This window comes from Apteryx rowi, unplaced genomic scaffold (genome assembly GCF_003343035.1).
Source record: "Apteryx rowi isolate R43461 unplaced genomic scaffold, aptRow1 scaffold_591, whole genome shotgun sequence".
In the NCBI taxonomy this organism is placed as follows: Eukaryota; Metazoa; Chordata; class Aves; order Apterygiformes; family Apterygidae; genus Apteryx; species Apteryx rowi.
The window spans coordinates 210,588-234,964 of NW_020450862.1; the positions used below are offsets into that span (position 1 = coordinate 210,588).

The window sequence follows — 24,377 nt, forward strand, 5'->3', positions numbered from 1 at the left end:
GTTACTTAGCATGTGTAGGCCTTGACATAATAGAAATGAAAATAGGGGGTGATTCTGTTTCAAGAATTTGTAATAATTCCTTCTCTTTAACACATGAATGTGTTCAGTATTGGCAAAAGAACACGTTGCTACCAAAACTGAAATAAGATCCTTGAAACAGAAAGGATGTTGCCATGGAAAAATGAAGTAACACTCAGTGCAGCTGCAAAGCATTAATGAATAGGATATTTTTTTAAAAGATCATTTGTGTTTGGTGTGGCTTGGAGGGTCCCAACCAGATGGTTTCCATGAACAGGATCTGACCCCCAGCTTGAGGACTTCTTACTGGCAGATTACTTCATTTTCTTTCCCTTGGATTGTCAGATCCTTACATTAATGCAAGATTTACTGCTGCAGATTTATGTTCAGTTACATAAATCAGTCACATTTTACATTAAATTCACAATTTTAGACACACAGTTTAACAGTTATTTAAAAAGTGTAAAGAGATTTATATGATAGTTTTAATATATGCTATTGATGTAGTTTAATTTTAAGATATTTGGATTACATATATTTTAAAGGACTTTTCCGATTGGAGAAGCAATCTGTAGCACACATTCTCACTTTTTGTCCAACATATAATTACATCATTATAGGTGCACTCTTCCATTCCTTCCCTGGAACTTGCTTTTAGACAGATCTCTGGATTCTGTCAGATAAATATCCACAAATCCCGTTGAAGTTGATAGTTGTGTGTAAGCAGAACCTCACTTTGAGAGGTTCAGCAGGTGTGACTCAAATGCTTGAATATATGCTTATCAGGCCCTTGTGCATCCAAGTTGGCAATTTCCTATATAATTACAATAATTGCATGTTTTGCACTGAAATGCGGAATTTTTACATATGTTCATTTTGTTGGCCTTTGAAATCCTGCAGCTATATGTTCTGCAGATTTCATTTATTCATATAAATCTTTAAATGAAACACAAATTCACAAACATATCTGTAAGTGGATATGTAATACTATGTATGAAGAGCCCAAAGCTATCATGTAAATAACGCCATCAAAATTCAAGGACCAACTCCCATTCAATCATTTGTAAAATGAAAGGCAAAATATCCATATATGTAAACAGAAATTCCCCTCAGGCATTTGCAGGAGTGAAACTATTGTGATTCAACTTCAATATACTTGATATGGGAAAGTCAAATGAAAGAAAAGGCTTTGAAGAACTCTATGAAGCTATACTGTACTGTGAATTAAATATAAAAACTCTACTGAGTATTGAGATCTCTTCTCAAGAGTACTTTGTAAAACATCTCCTGTAGATCCCGCTGCTGGTAATGTGATAACGTATTGTATCTCTCGGAATTGGTGGAATTTTTGGATTATTACCACCACATGGTTTGTATATCGAGACAGCATTTGATGTTAATCTTCATAGAGATATGTATGTATGTAGAATGAATGATTTTTATAAATTTTTTTACTCAGTAAGTGCATTGATAAAACAAAAGTTATACTGATCATAGCTTCTTTTGCCATCTATTTATCATTATCCCAGAATGGTTTGACCTGCAACCTATTGCTAACAGACCAGAAAATGATCTAATGTGTCACCGTAGAAATCTTTGCAAATTGACACAATGACTAATTTACCAGTTAAAAAAAAAAAAAAAGAATGTGTTACATCTGTAACAATACTCTGTTGCTTTTCATCCAGTATAAATAAAGTACACTCTGCAACCTTGGATCAATAAACTACTTATCAAAGATGTAATTAACTTCATTTTACAATTCAAACAATTCTAAAACTAGAAACAAACACAGACTTCATGTAACAATGTATTTATTTTTGCAAAATTCTACTTATATTTTTCTGCAATGAATTCCTGTCAGTTTGTCTAAGCAAAAGGACACAAAATGCTGAAATAAAGATGAATATCTGTGTTCTCTTCAGTAGGCTGGCAAAGCATTTATGATGCTGAGGAATTCCAGTGCTATTACACATTTCTATTGCTGTCTTGGGGAATTATTAGCCTTCAGGGGAGGGTATCATGCACAAACCTTGCTTATCAGTTTTAAGCTATGATTTCTTTAATGATATCAAATTGTTAGTCTCTGTTACATAAGTTCACAGCAAACAAATGCTCTTTTATCACAGCTACAAATAACATCTTGTGTCCAATAGTTTGGACACTAGACTGTTCCAAACTATTGTGAAGAAATAAACTGAATCATAGTTTGTACTTGCTTAACAAAGCATTCAAGTGTGCAGGCTGTTAGGGCTATTTGATATCCAGGTGCAGAATATTACTTGTAAGAGCCAAGGAAGACTAAGAGGCTGTAGCTTACGCTGCCTCTGCACTAACAAGTCATGATGAGTTCAGTTCTTGGTTTGGGCTTACTCAGCCTTGCTAGAAGTCCCTAAGGAGATGGCAGAATTGTCAGAAATGTTCCAGGGTAACAGCAGAGTTTGAAAATAAAGAACAAAGAAGTGACATTTCATATGAAATTGCATGTACTACTTCTGGTTTGCAGTGAAAACAGGGCAAAACTTCATAAACTGCATGAACTTTATTAATTTCTCTTTCTGTTATGTGTGTTTGGGAGGAGGATGCTATCTATCCATTTGTTTTAATGAAAGTCAGTTTTCCACTTAAACTTTTATTCTTCTTAGGTTATTGATGATTAACCTTTTTGCACATATTTGTTACTGTTGACTACAATGTAAAGACAGAATTCTCCCTGAAATAAATCTTTATAGAAAGTAACAGCATATAAAATGTCGGTTAGCTCTAGAGCCTTAGCTAGTGCTAACAAAAGCTAATGAACTGCAAAAAGAGGAGGATTTTCTCACCTTTTTTGTGAGAACATTTTCCAGCTCAATCATGTTTCCTGTAAAAAGTTGTTGAAAGGTAGATATATGTTCAGTTTACATGGCAACACCTTTCTCATCAGATTTACAGACCAAAATGACACTTTTTCTTCCCTCCCCTCCCATAATCATAATTTACCAGAATATAAATATTTTCTAACGTTTTGTGTCATCTTTCCTTTTAATTTGCATAAAAACTAAGGCTATTTCAAATTAACTGTGGTGGATTTGTGATTTGAGATTTGGTACCAACATGAATATAGCACATTGAGAAGAAATGATAATCTGTTCCTCGGCTTTGTTTTACAGCTTGAAGTGCAATCTTGTTGTGTATTCATTCCAAATGACAGCCTGCCTTCCCCAAGCACCATTGTATCCGGTGACATTCCTGGGACTGTCCGAAGCTGGTACCATGGGCAGGCCAGTATGCCTGGCACGCTTGTTGTCTGCTTGCCCCAGATAAAGATTATGAGTGCTGGACACAAACATATGGAACCATTGCAAGAAATCCCATTTGTTGTGCTGAGACCCATTCTTGAAGAAGGTAGAGTATGATAAATTTAAAAAGCTTTACTCTTTAATTTCCATTTAGAACCGCCAGGAAAATTTTTTTTTGTTTTATTTTGCTAACATTTTATGTTGTKGTGCTTTTTTAGCTGTATATTATGTCTTATTGAGGGCTAGGAATACTAATGACAATCTTTGCCCAAAGAGATCAAAGTGAAACTCATCATCAGAGAGCTAGCAGTAGTTCTGTGATATGTTTTCCTTCTTTGGTGAAGCCCAGAAAAATCAGAAGTACAATTCTTGCCCTGATTGTTTTTGTCATTCAAGTTACTATGTAGCCAAGTTGGGCTGACACCACAGGAAGGGCCAGTGAGTTGTGAACTGCATGACCAAATGGAAGCAGTTTGGGAGAAACATCCCACACCACCTTTGCCAGCAAAAAAAAGTCTGGGAGGTAACATTAAATGTAAGACAAGAAAAGAAATTCATACCTATAGCAGACTATCACAAGAAAACAGTGAGACTTCACTGGTCATCATGATAAGCAACAGTCATGTGTTCTGTTTGGTTTTTGTRGGCATTGTATCAAGGTTATTGTAGAGATTTCAAGAAAAAATTGAGAACATTTTACATTACGGGGGGGTCTCATGCAAGGACAAGGATGAGAAAAAGTATGCTACTCCTTATTTGAAAAGGTAATAGAGGTTTGATTTGTGGACTGATCTGAGGGAAGGGTCAACTTTTTGCATTCTGCTACTGATTGAGAAATGATCTGAAAGGAGGGGGTAAGCTGATAAAGGCCCTCGCAAGTGGAAACAAGCTGCTTATGTTTAAGATGATAAAAAGATAGAGCTGTTAGAAGGTGTGAAGTGATCAAAGTAACAGGCTGGGGAAATGCTTTTGCAGCACTAGTTTGAAGGAATACTGATGTAAAAATCTTGTTTTATTGATATTCATATAAAAAAATGTTTACTGAAAATAGGTAAGGCAAATATTCCTAACAGTCTTGAGTGCTGGTCTTTGGATTTATTTTAATGCCATCCATGAGATCTAGCGTCATAACCAAGTTTAAAATTTCAGGGAAATGTCAGTGTACAGTTAGTTCACTAGTATATCCTTGAAAAATATTATTCAGAAGGATTTGTTGCTGTTTTGTATGTTTGTACTAAGATGAAGAGAGAGAAACGCACATGTTACACTGCTTTTGTGACCGCATTTTCTGGCAAAACTGTTTTATGCATATACATTGTTGAAATGTAACCAGTTATAGAGAATGTTTTTGAAAAATGGAGTCAGAAGCATTTTTCAGAGCTACTCCTGCTCCTGCCGTCTTAAATTTTTATGGGTTTATAACAGCATTTTCTACCTCCTTTTGTTCTGCAACTTACTGGACTGTTCTCTGCCTTTCTGCCTTTTACCTCAAGCCACAGCAACAGAAACAAAATCAKAGTTTTTAATGCTGAAAGTCTTATTAGAGGCGTGCTGAACACCAGCAAATGAAAAAAAAAAAAGTATAGGTTTTTTCCATAATTAATTCTAGTGGGAATGATCTAATTTGCCAATCATAGTGATAGATAAAAGGTAAATAATTTAACCAAAGTCGTCTTTTGTTTGTTTTAAACTGATGAGGTAACTTCAACCATTTATGAAAGTAAAAGTCATTTGAATTTTGTCAAATCCAGATTTGAAGGAAAGATCCTAGTGAGAGAAAAGAATCGCTGTGTTTGGGATGAAACCTATTGTAAGGAATCTATTTGTGTGCAGCTTTGTGCTCTGGGAATAATGCCAAACAGAAGTTCTCACAATCTTCTTATTTTTGATTCTCTATGGAGCCATTGCCTTCTCTCATGCCAAAACTCCCCCTTAAACAGACTATTAAGAAAGTTTTTTCAAAGCTTTTAAGTCACCTTCCTTGTTTCCTCCCATGTAGAGGTGAATAATTTTTATGCATTTTTATTGCGAGAGTCTCTAACTTGCATTCTGTGTTTGAACAAGACTTCAGGGACATAGCATCATTCCTAAAACATGTTACCTTCTCTGTGAAACGATGTTTATCCAAGCTTGCTTTTCCTGAAAAATATTTTTTGATCATTAATTCTTTTATTAAAAACAAAAAGCTGAGCAAAAGGCTTGTTTACAGGGACACGTACGTACTTTTAAGAAAGCTGTATTTTCACTCATATATTTTTCTTATTACTTGAAAAAATAAAGGAGAAGAGAAAAGGAGCATAGTCATACTGTCATTTGGGGATATTGCAGCCTTCTCACAAAGACTTATTGACCTCAAGATGTCAACATACTGTGAAAATAGCTTATACAATATCCACTTGTTTTGAGAGCGCTATTATATTCCTTTTCTGAAATAACTTAAAAGAACATTTTAAGTACAGTACTTCTATTCAGAAACATAATTTAGCACAATCATACTAAGTAGCTTGTGAACAGAAATAGGTTTATCTTTGTAAAGAATGAGGTATTCTGTTGAACCTCTGTTGAATAACAAATACCACTAAATAAGTTCGTAAAAATGTATTAAATTACATTAAGTATTATCTTGATAGGTCAGATCAATCATATGAGAAAATTCGAGATCCAGTTATTACCAATGAGGCAGAACACACTGAAGAAATTAAATAGTTAGAAACTCTTCCTTTATTGAGAATTTTGCATTTTTAATCAATTTAATTTAGCACCTCTTCCTGGGTTCCACTTATATTTTTAAACTAGTTACTGTTTGGTGCTCTGCTTCCCTTGCTTCAGTCAGTTGCTTCCTTTTAATCTTTGACTGGTGCATATAAAATGGTTCCTCGCTGGGTGCGTACTGCTAACTTTTGTGAAGCCGCCTGTATGAGAATGTCATTTTTAGAATATTTACTGGACACTGTAAGATACATTAGAGAATCAAATGTTCAAAATATCTCAAAATTGTTGCTGAAATTGCTAGATATCATATTCACATTTTCATGTGGGTAACAGTATACTGGCAATCATGAAGATCACTTTATGCCAAATATTTAAATAGGTGGGCAACCCCTGATAGATAGCTTTTGTTTGTGAAATACAACAAATCATTTAATCTCACAGATGTTTGTAGCTTAGGTTTAAACTTAACAAATTGTCAAGTGATTYTGAGGAAATAGAAAATTAGGGGCTGTAGTACTGAATTCATTGTAATGAAATGTATTGGCCATAAACTACTAAAATATAACAGATCTGCAAAAATCACTGCCAAAAAGGCAGTGATTTAGTTCATGGTTAAAGCAGAGCATTGATAAGTTAGTCATTCTTAGAAGTTATTATCTTTTGTTAGATTTTAAAAAAAGTACTTCAGTATAATAAATGAAAAATAATTTGTGTAACTGAAAATGAAAATTAAGGCAATTGGCAAGTTTTTAATAGGAAACTTTGACATTCAAAAATTCTGCTATTTCAGTATTTATTCAATGTCACCTTCTGTAAAACATGGTAATTATTATATTTAGCTTAACATATGTTATCTGTTATGGGTAATGACTTTATAAAATTAGTTCTCACATTTTAGTGATATTCTTCAGTATCTGAATAGCAGTGAAGAGTCTGCTTAAACAGCTTGTTAATATTGAGCTCCTGTGAGCTCCCAGATAGCCGCACTCAAGCTAGCAAAGCATCTGTGCCTGTGCTTGCATCTGAGGTCTGCAGAGCTAAATCTCATCTGCCAAAGCGAGCTCTGGACGTGGTCAAAGCTCTCAGTACTTTACACTGGATGCACCTAGCATGTGCAGCCATGTAACGGCTCCCCTGTCGCATGGCTGGGAAGAAGTACAACGTTGACCTAATAAGTAATTATGACAATATCTTTTTCTTTTAAATATTGCATATCACATGAGAATGTGAGGGAAGTGGAAATTCCATGTAAAGACCCTGCAGTGTAGGTGCAGAAAGGGCAGTGAAGACAAAGTAATCAAGATGCTTTTTGAAGATTACATAGGATACATTTAGCAGACCTGGGAATAGATCCCAGATCATTTGCGCGAAAAAACTTTCATGATTTCTCTCCTGCCATTACTAATTTTAAACAAACAAAATCCATAGTTTGTACAACTGTCAACATTTTGTACAACATTTATATGACTGCCACTTTTGCACTATGGTTTTTAAAACAGAGAGAAGTGTCATATAAAAGTGAGAGCAAATGTATAACAAAATTATTAGTAGCTAAACACATTTATCACTATCTTGTCTCATAAATGTGGAAGGACTTAAAATGAGCATTGCCTCTTGCTAAGAAACAGAAATCAAGAAAATCATCAGTATGTTACAGTACCTCAGGTAACTACCAAAGAAAGTGCTTGTACATAGCAAAAGCTTTTAATTATACATATAGCAAAAATAAATTCTCTGTAGAAAAGGAGTCTTGCCGAACTATAGCAAATATCGGATACATGATAAATGCCTATTCTTTGAGAATTGTCTGTTGATTGAGTCAGTCAACTGCCAAAGATCTGAAAATGTCATTTATAAATTTAAGAAATTGTAAAAACAGTTGAAATACCTTAATTAACAGATTTTCAAGTTTTTTTAAATCAGTAGTGAGGAGGAATTAAAAATAAGGATTTATGAAAGCTGTCAGTCAGGAATTAATCAGAATCAGTAACCTTGTTTCATGTGTATCTCTTATATTCTTGCCTATAAAAGATCTGGGTGAGTTCTGGTTCTGTTGAAGGTAATGTTAGTTTTACTTATATTTCAGCTTAAAAAAAGCAAAGAAATTAAATAACAAAACAAAAGTATACATGGATGAGAACATTAGACATGCTGAGAAAATGTCTGCCAAGTGTGGTGCTGGTTTTTCCTTCCTACCTACTAATAAATGAGGTTTGAAGTAAATGTTTTTTAAACAGTATTGCTTTTGATGTTCAGACACTTTGATTTAAGTAGTTTCATAAAACCAATCTGCAAATGAATGCAGGTAAGTGTTTTTTTGTTTTGTTTTTTTTTTTTTTTATGTAAAGCAATCAGAATTACAACCCCAAAACAAGTATTTATAAGGTGGACAGTTCCAGTATAGTATCTGAATGATCACATAGTGTGCATGGAGCTAAAAAAAGAGGTAGATGATGACAGTAAGGGGGATTTTATAGTTGTAATTTTGTGATGTATTTACTACACTGTTCAGCACTCTGTGATTTCTATACATTGAGAAAATTGGGTATGTTTTACTTTTAAGGTAGATAATATATACAGCATAGTATAGCTAACATTCAGTATTCTCTCTGGAGATTCTTTCCAATCCCTGAAATAAAACCAATGTTAATTTACTTCTGTGATCACAGAGAAAAGCAAAGATCATGTGTAGTAATTAGAAACATGTCATTAGAGTTGACTTCGTGTTTGAATTTTTTCCATCTATTACAATTAATACTTTGTATTTCTTGGCTGGCTGAACATGGAAAAAATCTGGTTTACTAACTGCTTTTTAAATATCTAATCTTAAACACTTCCAAAGTATTTTCAAGTTACTTTGATTGAGCTGAGTTCTCCAGTTTGTAATAGCTTCAAAATAAATACAGAATTTTTCAGTTCTTTCTTAGGATAAGACACACAAACTTGCCTGATATATACTCCTGTCTGTATACACTTATTGCTGGCGCCACCTGTGGAAGAAACAATAAAACTTTTACTAAAATAATATGATAAAAAGATGTTTGGATCCAGCTTTTAATTTTAATTTTAAAAGTTTTGTAAAATTTCTTTTGAACGGTTAATCACAGTTAACAGTTAATTTGTGCTATTTCTCAGCAATGTAATTTCTTAACAGGACACACTGTTGACAGTGTGCCACACCAAGCAGCAAATACACACTGGGACTCGCCATATATTTTTTAAACACACTAGTTCAGGTTCTTTATAGCTCTTTAAGACTATTAGGGCCCATCCTAGTGTGCATGGGTACTTTTCTGCCATCTTCTGTCCCATTACTCAAGACCTGGCTCCTGCGCTTTTGGAATTTCAACATGCAGCTTTTCCTACTACCATGACTCCAGCACCAAAGTTGTGAAAAATAAAATCTCATACCAAATAATCTTTGAGTTTTGGTATAGGAGGGAGAAATTCTCTCTTTCCATCCTCCCAAATGCATGTTCTCTGTACAAAGACGAAGAACCTTTTGGCCCTGGCTGGGCTTATTGGATGCTCATCAGCCTGCCAGCTTTGGATCTAGACTGCATCCAGCCACTTTCATGTTCCTCTGAAATGGCGCTGGTTCCAGGCCACTCTTCTGGGGCCTCACGGTTCACGTGCTGGGCACAGACTTCCCTTCATCTGAATGGGACAGAATGGCCCAACTTCCTCGGCAGAAAATCTGATAAACAGAATAATGAAGGCTTTCTTTTGGGGAAAAATTTCTTACGTAATTGTTACACTGCTGTACTTCTAAAGAGCATTTGAAAACTATTTGTATGTTTTGTGTGAAATGAGAATTGCCCAAATATCTTTCACTGCCTCATTTTCCTCACTTCTGTTGAGTGTTCTTTGGGTTTTGGTTCAGTCTCTTACAGACCTGAATTGCCTCTTTGGGACACAGTTACCAAACGTGGGGTTCTTCAGTTTACATGGTTTGCTTTCTCAGTCATACAGCTGGTTCCTTTCAGCTCTGGCTGGCAGAGCTGTCTAAGGTTTTCTCTCACTAGAAGGAGTTTCTGTTATCTTTTTGAAGACTTACCCAAATAATTCTGTCTAGCTCATCCTGCTTTGGTGACACCCAAATAATTCTGTCTAGCTCATCCTGCTTTGGTGACTTTTCCATTTTTTCCCCATCTGTTGACAATCTAAAGAAAAAAGATTGTACTGAAGTTGCAGCCGTTTTGTTATGCCGCTGGACACTGCTGATTGCCTCACTGGTTATCCTTGATGATGGTCCAGGGTGGGCCTCCAGGCACTACTCCTGGGTAGCTTTCTTCTAAATATAGGAAATGAAGTACTCAGCATAGGTTTATAGTAATTTGTTTTTACAAAATGCATTGCCATTCTGTTACAGGGGAACTAAGGGGAGGCAGTGGCAAGAACAGAGCCACACCACTCACTGACACGTGGTAGAAAATGTGTTTACTAAGCAGAATGGCTGTAGTGGCTGGATATTGATTTCTGTGCTAAGATTCCTATTACACACACACACACACACACACACACACACACACACCGCACACACAAACACCAGTGAAGGCCACTGCTCCTCCAGTTCAGTGTAGACCAACGCCATGGACGCAGGCGAACAGGACACCCGCTCTGACTGTTCGATGTGTCAGGTCCTGGCCTCTACATGTAGCACTTCCACCTCGGGCTCAGCCTTCTCCACCGGCTTGGAGGTGTCGGCTCTGCCTTCTCTCCCTGCCCTCCGAGGGGCTGTTGTTTTCCCCATTTCTTTCTGTGTTAGATTGTCAACATAAGCCACCAATGGCCTTGCTGTAGTCATATAGCCCTGGGCCAGTCTCTTGGATTTCCTCCATATCTAAGGCGAATTGGCAGTTGTCACCATGGTTTCTGCCACCCCCTAGTTTCCCACCCCAAATGTATTACCAAAGTGTGAAGGCAGCAGTAATTACATTAAAAAGGTTCATCTATTGCTTCTTTGTTTTCCTGCTCCTACAGGATTAATCTAATCAAACCTGGACAGATGTGGTCAAGGTCTCACTTACCTGAGCAGTGCTTTGGGATCGGCTTTATCTCAAGGCACTATTCTGTTGAGGTCCAAGCTGTAAATTTTCAGAAGGAAGATAATTGTTCCTTTTAGTRTTAAAACCTGAAAAAATGTATAAATTATAGAGTGTCTATTGTAAGGAACTGCCTCTGCCACCCATATGCTGATATAAGTGGGGAGTGTTTCAGGATAGGATACTCCTCAGTTTGAGGAAAGGTGGTAGTTCAGATTTCTTGGTTAAATGGACCTAAGACAGTAAAAAATGTTTGCCAAGCGTATGTTGAATTCAAAGTTTCTGAAAATAAAATAAAGTAAAAAATATGCTCTTTTAATGCTGTGTTGGACACATTTATTCACAGTGTGAAGTTAAAGTTCCCAAAGGATTTCAATTTTTAAGAAACCGAAAAAAATTATTGCTATTTTCTAGATTTCCAGGTGTAGAATGGAATTGATAGTTGAAGGATATTTTTGAGAGTTTGGGAATAATTTAATGGCCATTGAAGGCATGTGCCTTGGGTCTAGGATAAGGCCTTTACTGAGTTCTGAAAAAACTTATGACCTCGTATTTATTATGGAATTTAACTGTTTTCCCTCTTTTTAATGATTAGGTGATTCCTTTCCTTGGACAATCAGTCTGCATCATTTCAGTATATATACTCTTCTTGGACAACAGATGACACTAAATTTAGTGGAACCAATGGGCTGTACTTCTACTTTAGCTGTTACTTCACAGAAACTGCTTGCTTCAGGGCCAGAATCCAGACACTCGTTTGTCGTCTGCCTCCATGTCGACCTTGAGTCCCTTGAAATAAAATGCTCGAACCCACAGGTTGGTACATTTAATTGATTTATGAAAGGAAATTAAAAATAACTTGATTTAAGTACAATTGTTCTGCATTTTGTTGAAGAGGTTCTCTTCTATTAAACATCTTAATTTTTTTTTAACTGGGCCATCAAGATCAAGGTGCTTAGATTAAGATTTGCTTTGAAGCTCTCTCAAGTTTTGTAATTTAAACTCTTCTCAAAATGTAATAGCTACAGTATAAATGCATCTTTTGGCTGATGGAATGAAATGAATTGCAGATGTACCGTTAAATGCTATAGTACTGTTCTGCTGTTACTCTGGATTCTTATATTGGAATGGTTTAATGCAATTTTTTATCATATTCTCACAGAAATAACATTTCTTCAAACATGAAATGTTTTGCAGGCATACAATGGTAATTTTGTAAGAAAAAAAACTGATATATATAAATAAAAGTTATCATCTCATACGTGTTTATTAAAAGACAAAAAGGTTGCTAGATTTTCTAAGACTGCACCCTGCATTTTTCTGAGTTGGATCAAGTTTTCTTTAGTCCTACATCGTAGGTTTTCTTTGCAAAATTTTGAGTAATGTCTACTGTAACTTAAATAATATTTTCATGACAATTGCAACATATGAGCAACAGTGGTGTTGGAAACAGCACTCTTGTTCTCGGGAATTACAGATCTGCTTAGGTCTGAATAAGGCACAGCATTCATATGCTGTTTGCTCCAAAGCATTAGCCGTATGTAGGATTCTTCAGAGGACGTGACGGACAAAATGGACTATTTATTTCTTCATTTAATAGAAAGAAAAGAGAAGAACACAAAATATTGTATCTTTTATCTCATAAACAATGCATCACATTTATAAAAGATTTACGGACCTATGACCTAAGTCTGAGAATGCTAAAGCTAAGGTGGCTGCTGTAAGTTTAATGTTGTCCCTTGTGTGTACTCATTACGATATATTTCTCAGTCGCGTGTTATTTTTCCCTTGCCTTATTCCATGTTCTATGAATGAAACAAGTGTTTTAAACTGTGAAACTATTTCTTTATTTTATCATATCAATGTGTGTGTCCTGCCCATTCACTGCCCTCCATCCAAGTTAGTTTTGAGTCATTTTCTATATGTCATTGTCTTCTCTAGTAAGTGCGCTCAAACTCTGTAGTAAGAGGGTTGGCTAGTGTGAGATTACACACTGGACATGGCAAATTAAAATTTAAAATTGAGCAGCCTCAACAAAGTCTACTCAGGCTTGTAAATCTGCATTACTGGGGTGCTTGCACATATAAAAGGTTGTTGTCATGTCATTCAATGTGTGAGCAGGAAATGGCAGAATTATGATTTTGCTGACAATTTTACTTTTTACATTTCAAGACTTTTGAAAGCTTCACTTTGCAACCTTGTGGTATTTCCATAATTTTCAATAGATTCATGTGTTATAATTTCACAGCCTGTGGAGTCCTGCCTTATTCTATATTAATTTTCTTAGAACTGTAAAGAATTCATATTGATATTGCAGCTACCCACAGAATTAGAAAATATTTCCTAGATATTCATATAGGAAAATAGTTTGTTACATTTGATTGGTACATGTTCAGTGAAATTCCAGCAACTAGTTTGATCAACTCTGATTTTTTTTTAATGTCCAAAAATATTAATCATGGTTAATACATGTGATACATTGATAGTATTAGTTTATAAGCAAAATGGAATTATTTTTTTAAAGGGAAACTTTTTCTGAATTTGAGTTGCAAAATTAAAAGGAAAAACAGTACAGTAACTAAAATACTTTTTTGGAGCTTTCCAGACAAATTGTGATCCAATAGTTTGTTTTGCAAATTGTAAGAAAATATTTCCACTAAAAAATTCAGATTGTAAGCTGCATGTGAATCAAAATGCTGACTATATTCAAATGTTACAATGAATTTGTGCAGTGGAATATCAGACCAAATTTTTTCTCTATGTGTATACTGTGATTTTATTCACTTATTGAAGTATTATAATGACCAAAAAGATAAAGACAAATTATTCAAGTTAGCAAGCTTCTGGAGTTGTCCTTTTTCCCTACTTTGCTCAAGCAAAAGGAAAAAAAGTAAAAGAGCCTTTTATTTATTTTATTTTTTTACCAGATGTTCAAGAACAGAAGACGGAAAACACAGTTACATAAACAGCATCTGATATTTATAAATTCACAATAGAGTAACTATGAAATTTGATTTTTTAGAATGACAGACTGTATTTTGTCTATAGATGACAGCTTTAAATTAGGTGATACTTAGTGAATTTGTTAAATGGTAACAAAGGTGAAGTATTTCACTATATAACTCTTATGATTTAATATGAAAACATGTTCTGATGGTCCTACCCCTCTAAAATCAATAGATACTTTCAGCATGCAAAATTGTCAGGATTTCACCTTTTATTGTATTGTTCTCAATTTTGTGTTAATGTTATTTTTTGAAAACAAAATACTGTAACATATTGATTTTACTATTTTTCTGGAAAGTACAGATTTTGCCAAGTGGGCAGTGAGGTCTTACTGAGTTATGTGTGGTTTTGCTGGGGAGGAAGTGGAAGCAGTGTAGAGAGAGGGAAAATTTTTGTAACAAATAATGGCAGTGTTGTTCATACTTTGTTACACTTTTTTTTTTCTTTTGAATAAAGGGTACTAAAAATAATAATCATATATTTACTGTTATGCTCAAAAATAATTCTAAAAAAGGAGACCTTGCACTTATGTTAGCTCTTCTGATATAATCAGGAATGGATTTTCAGAACAGGAAGGCTACTCACCTGAAAAAATGTAACCAGCATGATAAATAGAAATCCTTCCATTTTAATGATTAATAACCATTGAAATACAATGAAATATATTAAAAAAACAAAGATACAGCTTCAGCTCCCCTTTGAAGATTTTGAAGTTTATTTACACCTAAAAATGTGTCTCACTTATGCTTTTAGGAGGTTTTGCTGGATTTTTTTTTTTTTTTGTATTTTCTGCTCTTTAACATGTCTTCATGAAAATCATCTTCCTCTAGTTAAGTGTGTAATTTTTCTTAGTGAACGTTCTCCATGTTGTTTTGTCTCTAATTTTGGAGCAGGGTAGACTATTAGGTTAATACTAATTGGCTGTCTGGTTTCTGGCATTGTTCAGAGAGATGGATATTGCTATCTGAAATAGCAGCTCTTTCAGAGTGGCTGCAAAGATTCTAGCCTGGGGAATTACAAAAAAAACCCTGAAAACATAAATAATTATTAACTTTAATGACTGCAACTGTTGCTATCATATTTAGGTCCAAATTCTTCAGTAGGGGATTATTAAGTATTAAGGTATTACTGTACCTCTTCAGCTTGTGTATGAGCATGCATGTAAACACAGAAGTTGCATCATTTCTTCATTCATGTTACTTTGTGCCTTTATGCACCATGGCATAATTAAATGGAAGGCTTTTTGGAAGCCTTGCTTCCTTAGAACAAGCATAGCTTAAATTAGCCTTTAGTCTCTTGACCAATAAATATTTTGATGGAGGGGAGGTTGCAAGCATCTATGATTTGGATATGTGCCCGTATCCTATTAATTTTCTAGAGATTGTTTTGCCAGCAAAGTATCAGCACCAATTAATATTATACTACTCAATCAATCAGATGGACGTTATTAGTTGCTCAGGAAAACCTGGAAGTTTGTAATTAATAATTTAAAGACTACCACTGCACTACAGACGCAAACCCTTTTAAAGTGTAACTAAAGTAAGTTTTTGCTGTAAGTGAAACAACTAGCAGTAATGTTTGTCTGTCGATTACTTCATGCATGAAGACAAAAAAATAGAGAGGTTTATCTCCTGTAAGAAAAAATTCTGTCAAGAGTATATGACCTGCTCAGTGTAAGCCTTGAAACTTCAAAAGAAAATCCAAGATGAATTAAGAAGGTTTTTATAAAATTCCAGCACCTCACCTCTTAAGAAAGGACTGTAGCATGTTCTTTGAGACTTCATCACACATTCTCACGCACAAAATCAAGTACTGTTTTATATCAAATGTAGATTGACAGCAGTGTTTTTCTGCATCTGTTCTGCCCACATAAGAAGCCAGCTTCAGAGAGTAGATGTGTCCTGAGGCTTAAAGTTTTTATAAATATGAGAATTTCCATTTTTTATAATGGCAAGTTGGGTATGGTATCCAGCTGTGGATCTGCTTATATATTGTTTGCAGTTTTCCCTGAGCTTGTTTTATACAGTATATGGCAATATGTTGTCATACAAATTCCATGATTAATGCTTATTTACAAAAGCTTGTGTAAATATCTTAGAACTGAGTCAAACAATGTGCAAGTTAAACAGTATGTTTTCTGAATATTGGTATGACATATCCCAGGAAACTATTGAGTTTGATAGTGGATGTTCTTTCTACTACATAGAACAGTTACATATGCTGCATGAGATCACTATTTTATTACTATTGAAAATGAGTAATTTTTACGTTCTTAATATTTTATAATGTTTATTTTTACATATTTTCCTTTTTTGAGGATTTTAATAGAAACTGTAGTATCCGTACATATGAAATATACCAGATATTAGATTTTTTTTTTACTGTTAAAATGTGTTAGTAAAAGTTTTACAAGACCAGGTTATTGGTTATATTTTTATGAACTACATACTATATGTTGAGAGAAACACAGATTTCTGATCAAAATCACTATAGCATAACTTGTTAATTAATTTAATTGCAATGTGAGACTCTCAGTTCTGCTGTATTTTAAGTCTCAGTGGAGGACTTTGATTTTGATGATTTTCCTTTACCTTATTATGGAAAAATTCATCTTAAAAAAAAAACATTTCTTTTAGGTGCAGCTTCTGTATGAACTGGCAGAGATTGCAAGTAAAGTTTGGAATAAAATTCAGAAGAAAGGAATTCTTTATCAATCTTCTGTCCATACTGAACCCATGACAGGACCTGTTCCTCCTAGCTCTCCAATTAAAAGTAGTGTTGGTACAGCTCCACCAGATACCAGCACATACAGCCCATCTGCTGACATTGGGACCACTACAGAGGTAGGCTTTCTTAAAAGATGTGTTATGTGAATACTGACCTACAAGATGTGGTGTGTAGTCAAGTAAGAATCAAAAGGATTAAGGAAGAGTAGTAGCGTCCCTATACAAAGTATCTTTGCTCATGATCATCTGATGACGGATATTGTATTACTCAATTTGGGGGAAGAGGGGAAGAGAGGAAGGAGAAAAAGAAAATGATTGCAGTAGTGCTCCTATGTTTATTGTTTGTCTGGATCATTTCTCTTAGAAACAAATTAATAATAACTCCTGTAAGAAAATTGTAGCTAGTGTTTTCAAGTCCAGAAGTATAAGGCAGTTTTCAAGTCCAGAATTATAAGAAAGAGTAGTAACTGGTGGTTTTGAAATGCCTGTGGCACTTGTGCTGCTTGTGGCTTGTGAGTCATCCAAAGTAGCTTTGGTGGTCAGCCAGTCATGTGGAGCCAGTCAGTAGGACGCCCGTGCTGTCTGGAGCTGCTGTGTGTGTAGTCTCTATTGGCAAGCTGGGAGAGATACGGGGACAGTGGAGGTCCTGAGGCCGGTGCCAGGGGTCACCCAGTTGCATGCTCCCACCCAGCTCCATCCTGCTGTCGTCATGCTCCATCTCTGAACCACTTCTGTAGCTCTGGGCCTTCACCTTTCCCAGCTCTCGAGTGTCTCAGGAATTTTTTGTAACTCAGTCCCATGTGGATTTCGGTGTGCAGCTTCCAACATGAGAAAGATTGGCTACTTGGTTTTATGTATTTTATTTCTGCTTCCATAATTTTCAGCACTGTGTAACTGACTGGAGCAAACTAGTAACTGATCTTAATCCCTACATGTGCCTAAAACTGTAAAATACTATTTTGAGGCACGGAAAGGTGTTCTGCTTCTTTGCCATACTGCTGAGAGGAGCCTGGTTCTTTATCAGCAGGAAAGCAGTGTTGAACTTCATCTCCGAGTCATTAGCTAGGTGGCACCAGGTGGCTGATGTAGTGGAATCTGTGGCCACAAGAGGCTGTGCAACGGGATAGGCGTCATATTTGTGATTTTCTTAGTGTCCCTGTCAACCTTCCTAGTTAGATTAATTAGTTAGATTAATTAGTTGGCCTTCCTTGTGCTCCAGGAGAGATCGGTAAATGCATAAGATGAGGCTATACCAGTACTATATCATATATATGCAATGCTTGAGTCTTAACATAAAGCAATGAGAATGTGGGGACATTGCTCCGAAGAGACTCGTTTTCATTCTCCAGACAAGCCTGTTGATTTGGGAGCATGTTGTAGATCAGGTCTGGGACACAGGCAAATATGGAGCACTGGCAACTCTGGCTGCAATTAAATAGTTCAGCGTTTGGCCAGGATTGCTTTAACCCTATGCGTAGTTTGTATTAATTCTAGGTTTTGGAGAGACTGAATTGGTGATTGCCATTGCTTACTTTCTGTGTGCATCACACACACACACACACACACACACACACACACACACACACACACAGAAGTGACAATCATTAAAAGGTGTTTGAGATAGTTTCAATTGTTAAGTCATTTCACTAAAATACTCATTTCTAAATTATTTGACTTGCCTGGGTTTTGGTGTGGTTCTATATGTTTGTGTGATCTCTGTTGTGAAAAATCTAGTCACGGGTACCAAATTGAAGATAAGCAATAACAGTAAGAAGACATTATGGCCCCAAAACTAGTATTTTGTTCACCTACTGGCAACAAATTCCTTTCTTATTAAAATCAGAAACCACCAACTTTATAAGTATCAATTTGGTTTTGACCCTCTATATAGACAGCAGTATTTAGAGTACATGCTGTACTTAGAGCCTTACTTGAAACTGATTCAGTAGTTGTTTTAATCCATACGTTACCAAGATTATTTTGGCAATATAGACCTAACGAAGTTTGGTGAGTTAGCCAACAAAGGACAATACTAGAATTTGTGTTGAGCATTTTCCTCTCTGAAGCTAAGATCATCATTTCAATCTTGTTAGAATAGAAAGTTAATATATTAAAACACATGGCATTAATATTGGATTTTTTTCACAATAGGGGACTTAGAATTGACAGCACTTTACAACTGATATTTGAAAATTGCTTTCAAAGAAATGTATCATTTTGCTAGATAGTACAAATTTAAAAAAATTGACCCTGCTCTGGCAATATTGTTATTTAAGGTATGAAAGGGGAGAAAAGGTACAAACAGGAAAAAGTGCTTGCAAAAAGCCATAGTTCATCTCACTGGAAGAGCGAGGAATCGAACCCGTCCAACATCTCAGTGCGTGCTCTCAGCCCAAGGTGCTCTGCCTTGTCTGGAGCAGGAAGGCGAGGAAGAGCCAGCATGGGGAAGATGCAAGTGCATAAATGGCAGAGCATCCTGAGGCAGATTTCATTGCTGTAATGGCAACACTGAGGTGGGAGAACATACACATGGCTAGATACATGAGACTGCAGGAAGTTCTTCGTTAGCAATTGAAACTGAGAATTAGAAGGTGAGATCTGATATTGTTTCAGGAAGAGATTGACAGAGTTATTCAAGTAGGAGGGTAATATTTTTTGCTCAGTAGTTAGGAAAATTGGGTTCCATTTCTTGTTAAGTAGGTGGGCATATTATGTCTATTGAGACAAATTCTAAACAATATGTAGGGTGTGTGAGTGTTTTAATTAACAGTAAAGAAAAGAAAGGGAAGGGTTTTGAAGTACTATGGTTGAAAAAAGATATGGAGAGAATCTTTGTCATGGGAAGTCAAGTCAGAGTTTGGATTCCTGTAAGACTGGTAGCTACAAAAATGCTGTATTTTTTTGTGGGTGCTGTCATTTCTGGGAATTTGAGAGTCCTTGTTTATTCTTGGACCTTACCTTGAATATCAGTCTGGTAGTTTCTTGAAAGCTAGTGAGACTGTAAGGAGCAAAAGAACTCTGATACCTCGTGGGGGATTCATCCAAATGATTTGACTGTTATGGGGTGTAACATCAAAGAATGTCTTGACCTAATGCTTTCTTGTATTTAAAGGCTGAGGGGAAAAAAAAAGTTATTCCTTCTCTCTCAAAACTAAATCTATGTCAAGCTACCAGTTGGAGTGAGATGAATTACCTAGGAGGATGACCAAGTTCATGTGTTCTTGTTTATATAAACAAAGTAAGCTGTTCCAAACGGGTTAATAATAAACCATAGGGAAAATGATATTAAGCTGTCTATCACCATTTTAAATCAATGCAGCGATCAGTTTATCTGACATTTTCTTTTAAATCTTTGGCTCAGTGATAGTCATAAATAAAAAATAATAATAAATCTCAAACTGTTTTGAAGCTGTACAATGAATGAACTTGTGCAGATTGTTATGTGAGAAGCAGCTATGAACATTGCTCCTGAGACCGTGCACAGTCCTGAGGTCCGTGTTGAAAAAGGAGGTTGTAGTACTCTTGGGGGTGGGGAAGGGGAAGAGGAAAAACACCCTTGGCCAACCAGTGAGAAATAGTAAAAGGAACCATATTTTCTTCTCACATTTCTAGTAAACTATTTGAGACAATATAAATTAAATAATTTTTAACATAATGGTTGGCAGTATCTCCAAAACACATTCTCTTCTGCGGTTGGTGGCTGTCTCTGAACTTATTCAACATATTTCCTAGTATCAAAGTACAAGCTAGGTTTTCATTACAATGACATGGTTGCTGACCTGTCCTTTAAGGTAAGGACTGTTGAGAATTTAAAAACACATGTATTGAAATGTTAGCTAGGAAATGTTCTCCCTCATTCTTTTTAACCAGTAAAAGTTGTTTGTCCTCTGAGAATAAGTAATCACTTAGTTTCCTGTTTCCTCTTGCTGATTTAATTACAATCAGCATACCAAAAGAAAAAATAAAATTTTGCCATAGTTTGTGTGATCACAAAATCCTACTTCTCCTTTAGCTGTAGAGGGTAGGATTTGAAGATGAGAGAGAGGATCTGATCCCTTCTGCTGTCTCCAACTGCCGCTTAGGACCGCTTTTATTTTACTGAAACCTCAGTCATAGTCTATACAGACTCTATTTGAATAAAAGTAACTTCCTTAGTATATTCAATATGCACAGTTTCCCCATATAGATGCAGGGGAGCATCTGAGAGGCACCTATACTGAGAGGAAATGCTGTGCAGCTACTCTCCCGCCCCAAAAGTAGGCAAAGAAAGTCAGCAGGCCTTGTAGACAAGAAACGCAGACAGACTTTTTATTGGTTTGTCTCCTGTGAAGTACAGCAGCTAGTTCTACCCGTCAGATTGCCTAATGGGCTGCAGATGTCAGTCTGCTATACTATACTCTTGCCAGCAAGGCCAAGTTTTTCTTCTGGGTCTAGTGTGAAGATTTAGTCCTCCACAATTCATCCAAATATGGATCATTGTATATAACAATCTATCTTAGACATGAGACTTTTTATCTAGAGAGCCTGTTTCTGTTTGCAAGAGCCCCTCTGGTGAAATCAAAGCTAGTATTGTGAAACCAAATTGTATTACCTTCTGCCAAAGTACAGTTGAGGGCTGAGTATTTTTCAGAGTACCTTGTGAAGAAATCATTTTAATTTCAAGAAGTGGGAAAGGAGGTAGGTAGGTGCTCAGAGGAACCTAGTGCCCACCAGCTCCGTACGTCATAGTGTTCTTCAAGCACCCCTCAGGCTCATGTAGGAAGTCTGAGAGTCATGGGGAGAGATGGGTGGTGTTTGGGGAGGGGAAGGCAGAAGTTATCTTTAATACCTCACAGAAACTGAGATCGTAGGAACTGGGACRTTGGGAAAGTTGAACAACTGAAAAGAAGTGAAGCTGCGTGGAAGGGGAGGATGACTGCAAAAGGCATTCTTTCCGCAAATGGGAGAGGGGAAAGGGAAGGTGGAGGCAGCTTTGGGAAGACAGCTGAGATGTTTGGAGCAGCATTTCACCTTTTACCTTAAGTCTGTTTTATCCCTGTCTGTGGTTTTGCTCCTGGTTTGAACTGAACTACTCCCTTCCTTTCCCACAGTGTCTGAATTCCATCAAGGGAGCAATAAAAGCACAGGAGGCAGTTTTAGAGCAGGCACTCAGTGGCCGGGAGAGCTAATACCAACAAACGTTTGCTTGATTGCTGTCATGATACTCGCAGATCTGCAAAGAACCTGCAAATACTTTTTCTAAAAATTGAAAAATACTTTTATTTTCATTTTTTTAAATATGGTATGCTTAATTTCTTTACACTCTCTAAAATGCTAGTATTGCATACTCATAGTTCATAGTTTGATCTTTAGAAATTTCAGGGTAGTTAATATTGGCCTAACTCTACTCACAATGAAGTCAGTGGGAACAAAGCTAGATCCATTTTGTTTGATTTGAAAAATACCAGCCTATATTTGTAAATTGTAACTTATTTTTAGACTGTTGTAACACTAATGTTTTTAATGCAAGAAATGGAGGACGTAATATATAAAAATGGAATGCATCAGCCACGATTTCAGCATGCAGCTATATATTTTTGTAGTCATCATTGCAGACTACCAACAATGAAGTATATAGAGTAATAGTATGTATTTCTACAGGTTTGACTTAGAGAGGTTTCCCAAGAGTTTGAGAAATCTTGTTTGTGTTTTGTTTATCAGAGTTTGTGTTTAGTTTATATGTTTCTACAGTTTTTATATTTGAAATCTTAAAGTCTGTCAAACAAAAAATACCTCCCTGCAATAGGTACACTTTTTTTTTTTTTTTTAACTTCAGAGATGTTGCCGTTAATGTGCTATTCTGTTCTGTGGGAGACAAATGATTATTTTTAAAGCTTCTTTCAAGTGCGACAGCCTTACTATAAATGAATAGGAAGAAAGCAAATTCTCAGAACTGTTTGTATTAAAAAGCAAAAGAAGTAATTTGTTTATATGATCTGCGGATGATTTATATTTTAAGCTGCGTGTAATTCTTTTCATGCTGACAAGTTGATAGTGAGCACCGCAGTCATATGCAGATAAAGCTACCTAGCTTCCTGAATTTCAGTCTGGGTGGTAGTCAGCTGGGGAAACATGAGTGAGAGGCTTAAGTACTGGGGGGTTGGAAACAGTTAATCATTTTTACCACCCCGGCTTTGCAACAGCAAGAGCAAAGGTAGTACAGACTACAACAGGCCACTTGTTACTGTTTACTTAAGTACAAACAGTGGTAGAAGTGTTTAGTCCTTGGGGAAGCTCTGTGATTGAGCAAGAACGCAGAAGTTATTTTGATAAGGCATAGCAGTAGTGTGGCCAAACTGTGATCATCCCGGAGCTTTAGGCAGGCCTTGGATGAAGGCCTCGTATGTTTGGTTCTTCCTGATGAACAAAGATAAATTCTACTAAAAAAATAAACTTGGTATATTGGTCAATTTGCAACAATTGGTGAAAGAATTAAATTGTATATTTTAGGACTTGGCATGAGAAGTTGTGGGAAAATAGTTCAGTGTTTCTGACTCTGGCTTGATTTTTCTGTAGATCTGGAAACAGAGCAGAAAATTAATATATAAACATATTTAACAATACCACGCTGGGTGCTGAAAATCCAGACTGAAAATTGAAACTGCATGAGAAACAAGAGCACAGTCTCTCTTCTCACTTCAGTTTCGTAGTTATTCAGTGCAAAAATTTTCTAAGGCTTTGAGCTTATTTAAAAAAATGACTTCAGCTACTGCAGATTATCATTTTTTTCACTCCTTGTGACTCTGCTCAGTGGTTCTGGATACCGTACCACTACCAGAAGGCTAAGAAGAAATGCAGTCCCTTCCTTTCCCACCTCCCACAGGACAGCCATAGGGCAATTTCAGCCTTCAGAGGAGCTCATGTACAGCTGCGGCCGCAGAGACAGGGCCAGTCCGGCTGTTCACGTATGTTAGGTCGGTGGAACAATTTAGAGAGCGTTCAATTTGAACTGCTGAGCTAGGAGATAGGAGGAGCCAGCAATGTCTGGCCAGGACCTGGCGACCAGCAGGTGGGAATGTTTGCGGACAACCCCTTCCGCTAGCGTGGCTACACGCAGCTGAGGATGTCTCTGTAAGCCTCAGCTTAACACAGGATCCGCAATACCAGTAACCCGCATATAAAATCGCGGAGCACAGCTACGCATGTCGAGCGAGGTTGTGGCTAGGACTTGCAGGCCCTGTCATGGAAGAGTCACCAAAATCCTACCAATTGCCAGGCCAGGCATCCAACACCCAAACTACTCTGCGGCGAAAACATTCCTGTGTTGTGCCAGCTCTGTCCAGATATTCACAGTTCCTTTATTTCTGATCATGGTGCTTGCTTTAGAGATAAAGATGCTTATTTTTCTGTGGTGGTGTTTTATATTGCCAGTGTCCATCTGACATCTGGAAATTCAAGTCTTGTGTTTCTCTTTGCTTCCAGAAATATGTGTCTGTAAGCCTTACTTGCGTGTTAAATGAAGTTTTGTCCTGCATCTTAAAACGCTATTTCTGTAGATTTTAATAAAGCCAACCCACATACTATAGGAATTAAGTGTGAGAAGGATCTGC

The 24,377-nt window shown here is 36.3% G+C and overlaps 1 protein-coding gene across 22 annotated transcripts in view; it reads left to right on the top strand.

Annotated features, from left to right (window-relative positions):
• Positions 1-24,377, top strand: part of VPS13B (vacuolar protein sorting 13 homolog B) — a 438,137-nt gene that overhangs the window by 205,462 nt on the left and 208,298 nt on the right. For 21 of the 22 annotated variants that reach the window (XR_003256169.1, XM_026082771.1, XM_026082768.1 and 18 more), the window contains 3 exons: positions 3,171-3,405; positions 11,652-11,872; positions 16,699-16,905. Coding sequence is in view for 21 of the 22 variants with exons in the window: in XM_026082771.1 (XP_025938556.1) it covers positions 3,171-3,405; positions 11,652-11,872; positions 16,699-16,905 (663 nt within the window). In the remaining variant the exon portion in view is untranslated. Of the gene's footprint in view, positions 1-3,170; positions 3,406-11,651; positions 11,873-16,698; positions 16,906-24,377 lie in introns of those variants that run through there. The other variant, XM_026082789.1, reaches the window with a different exon arrangement.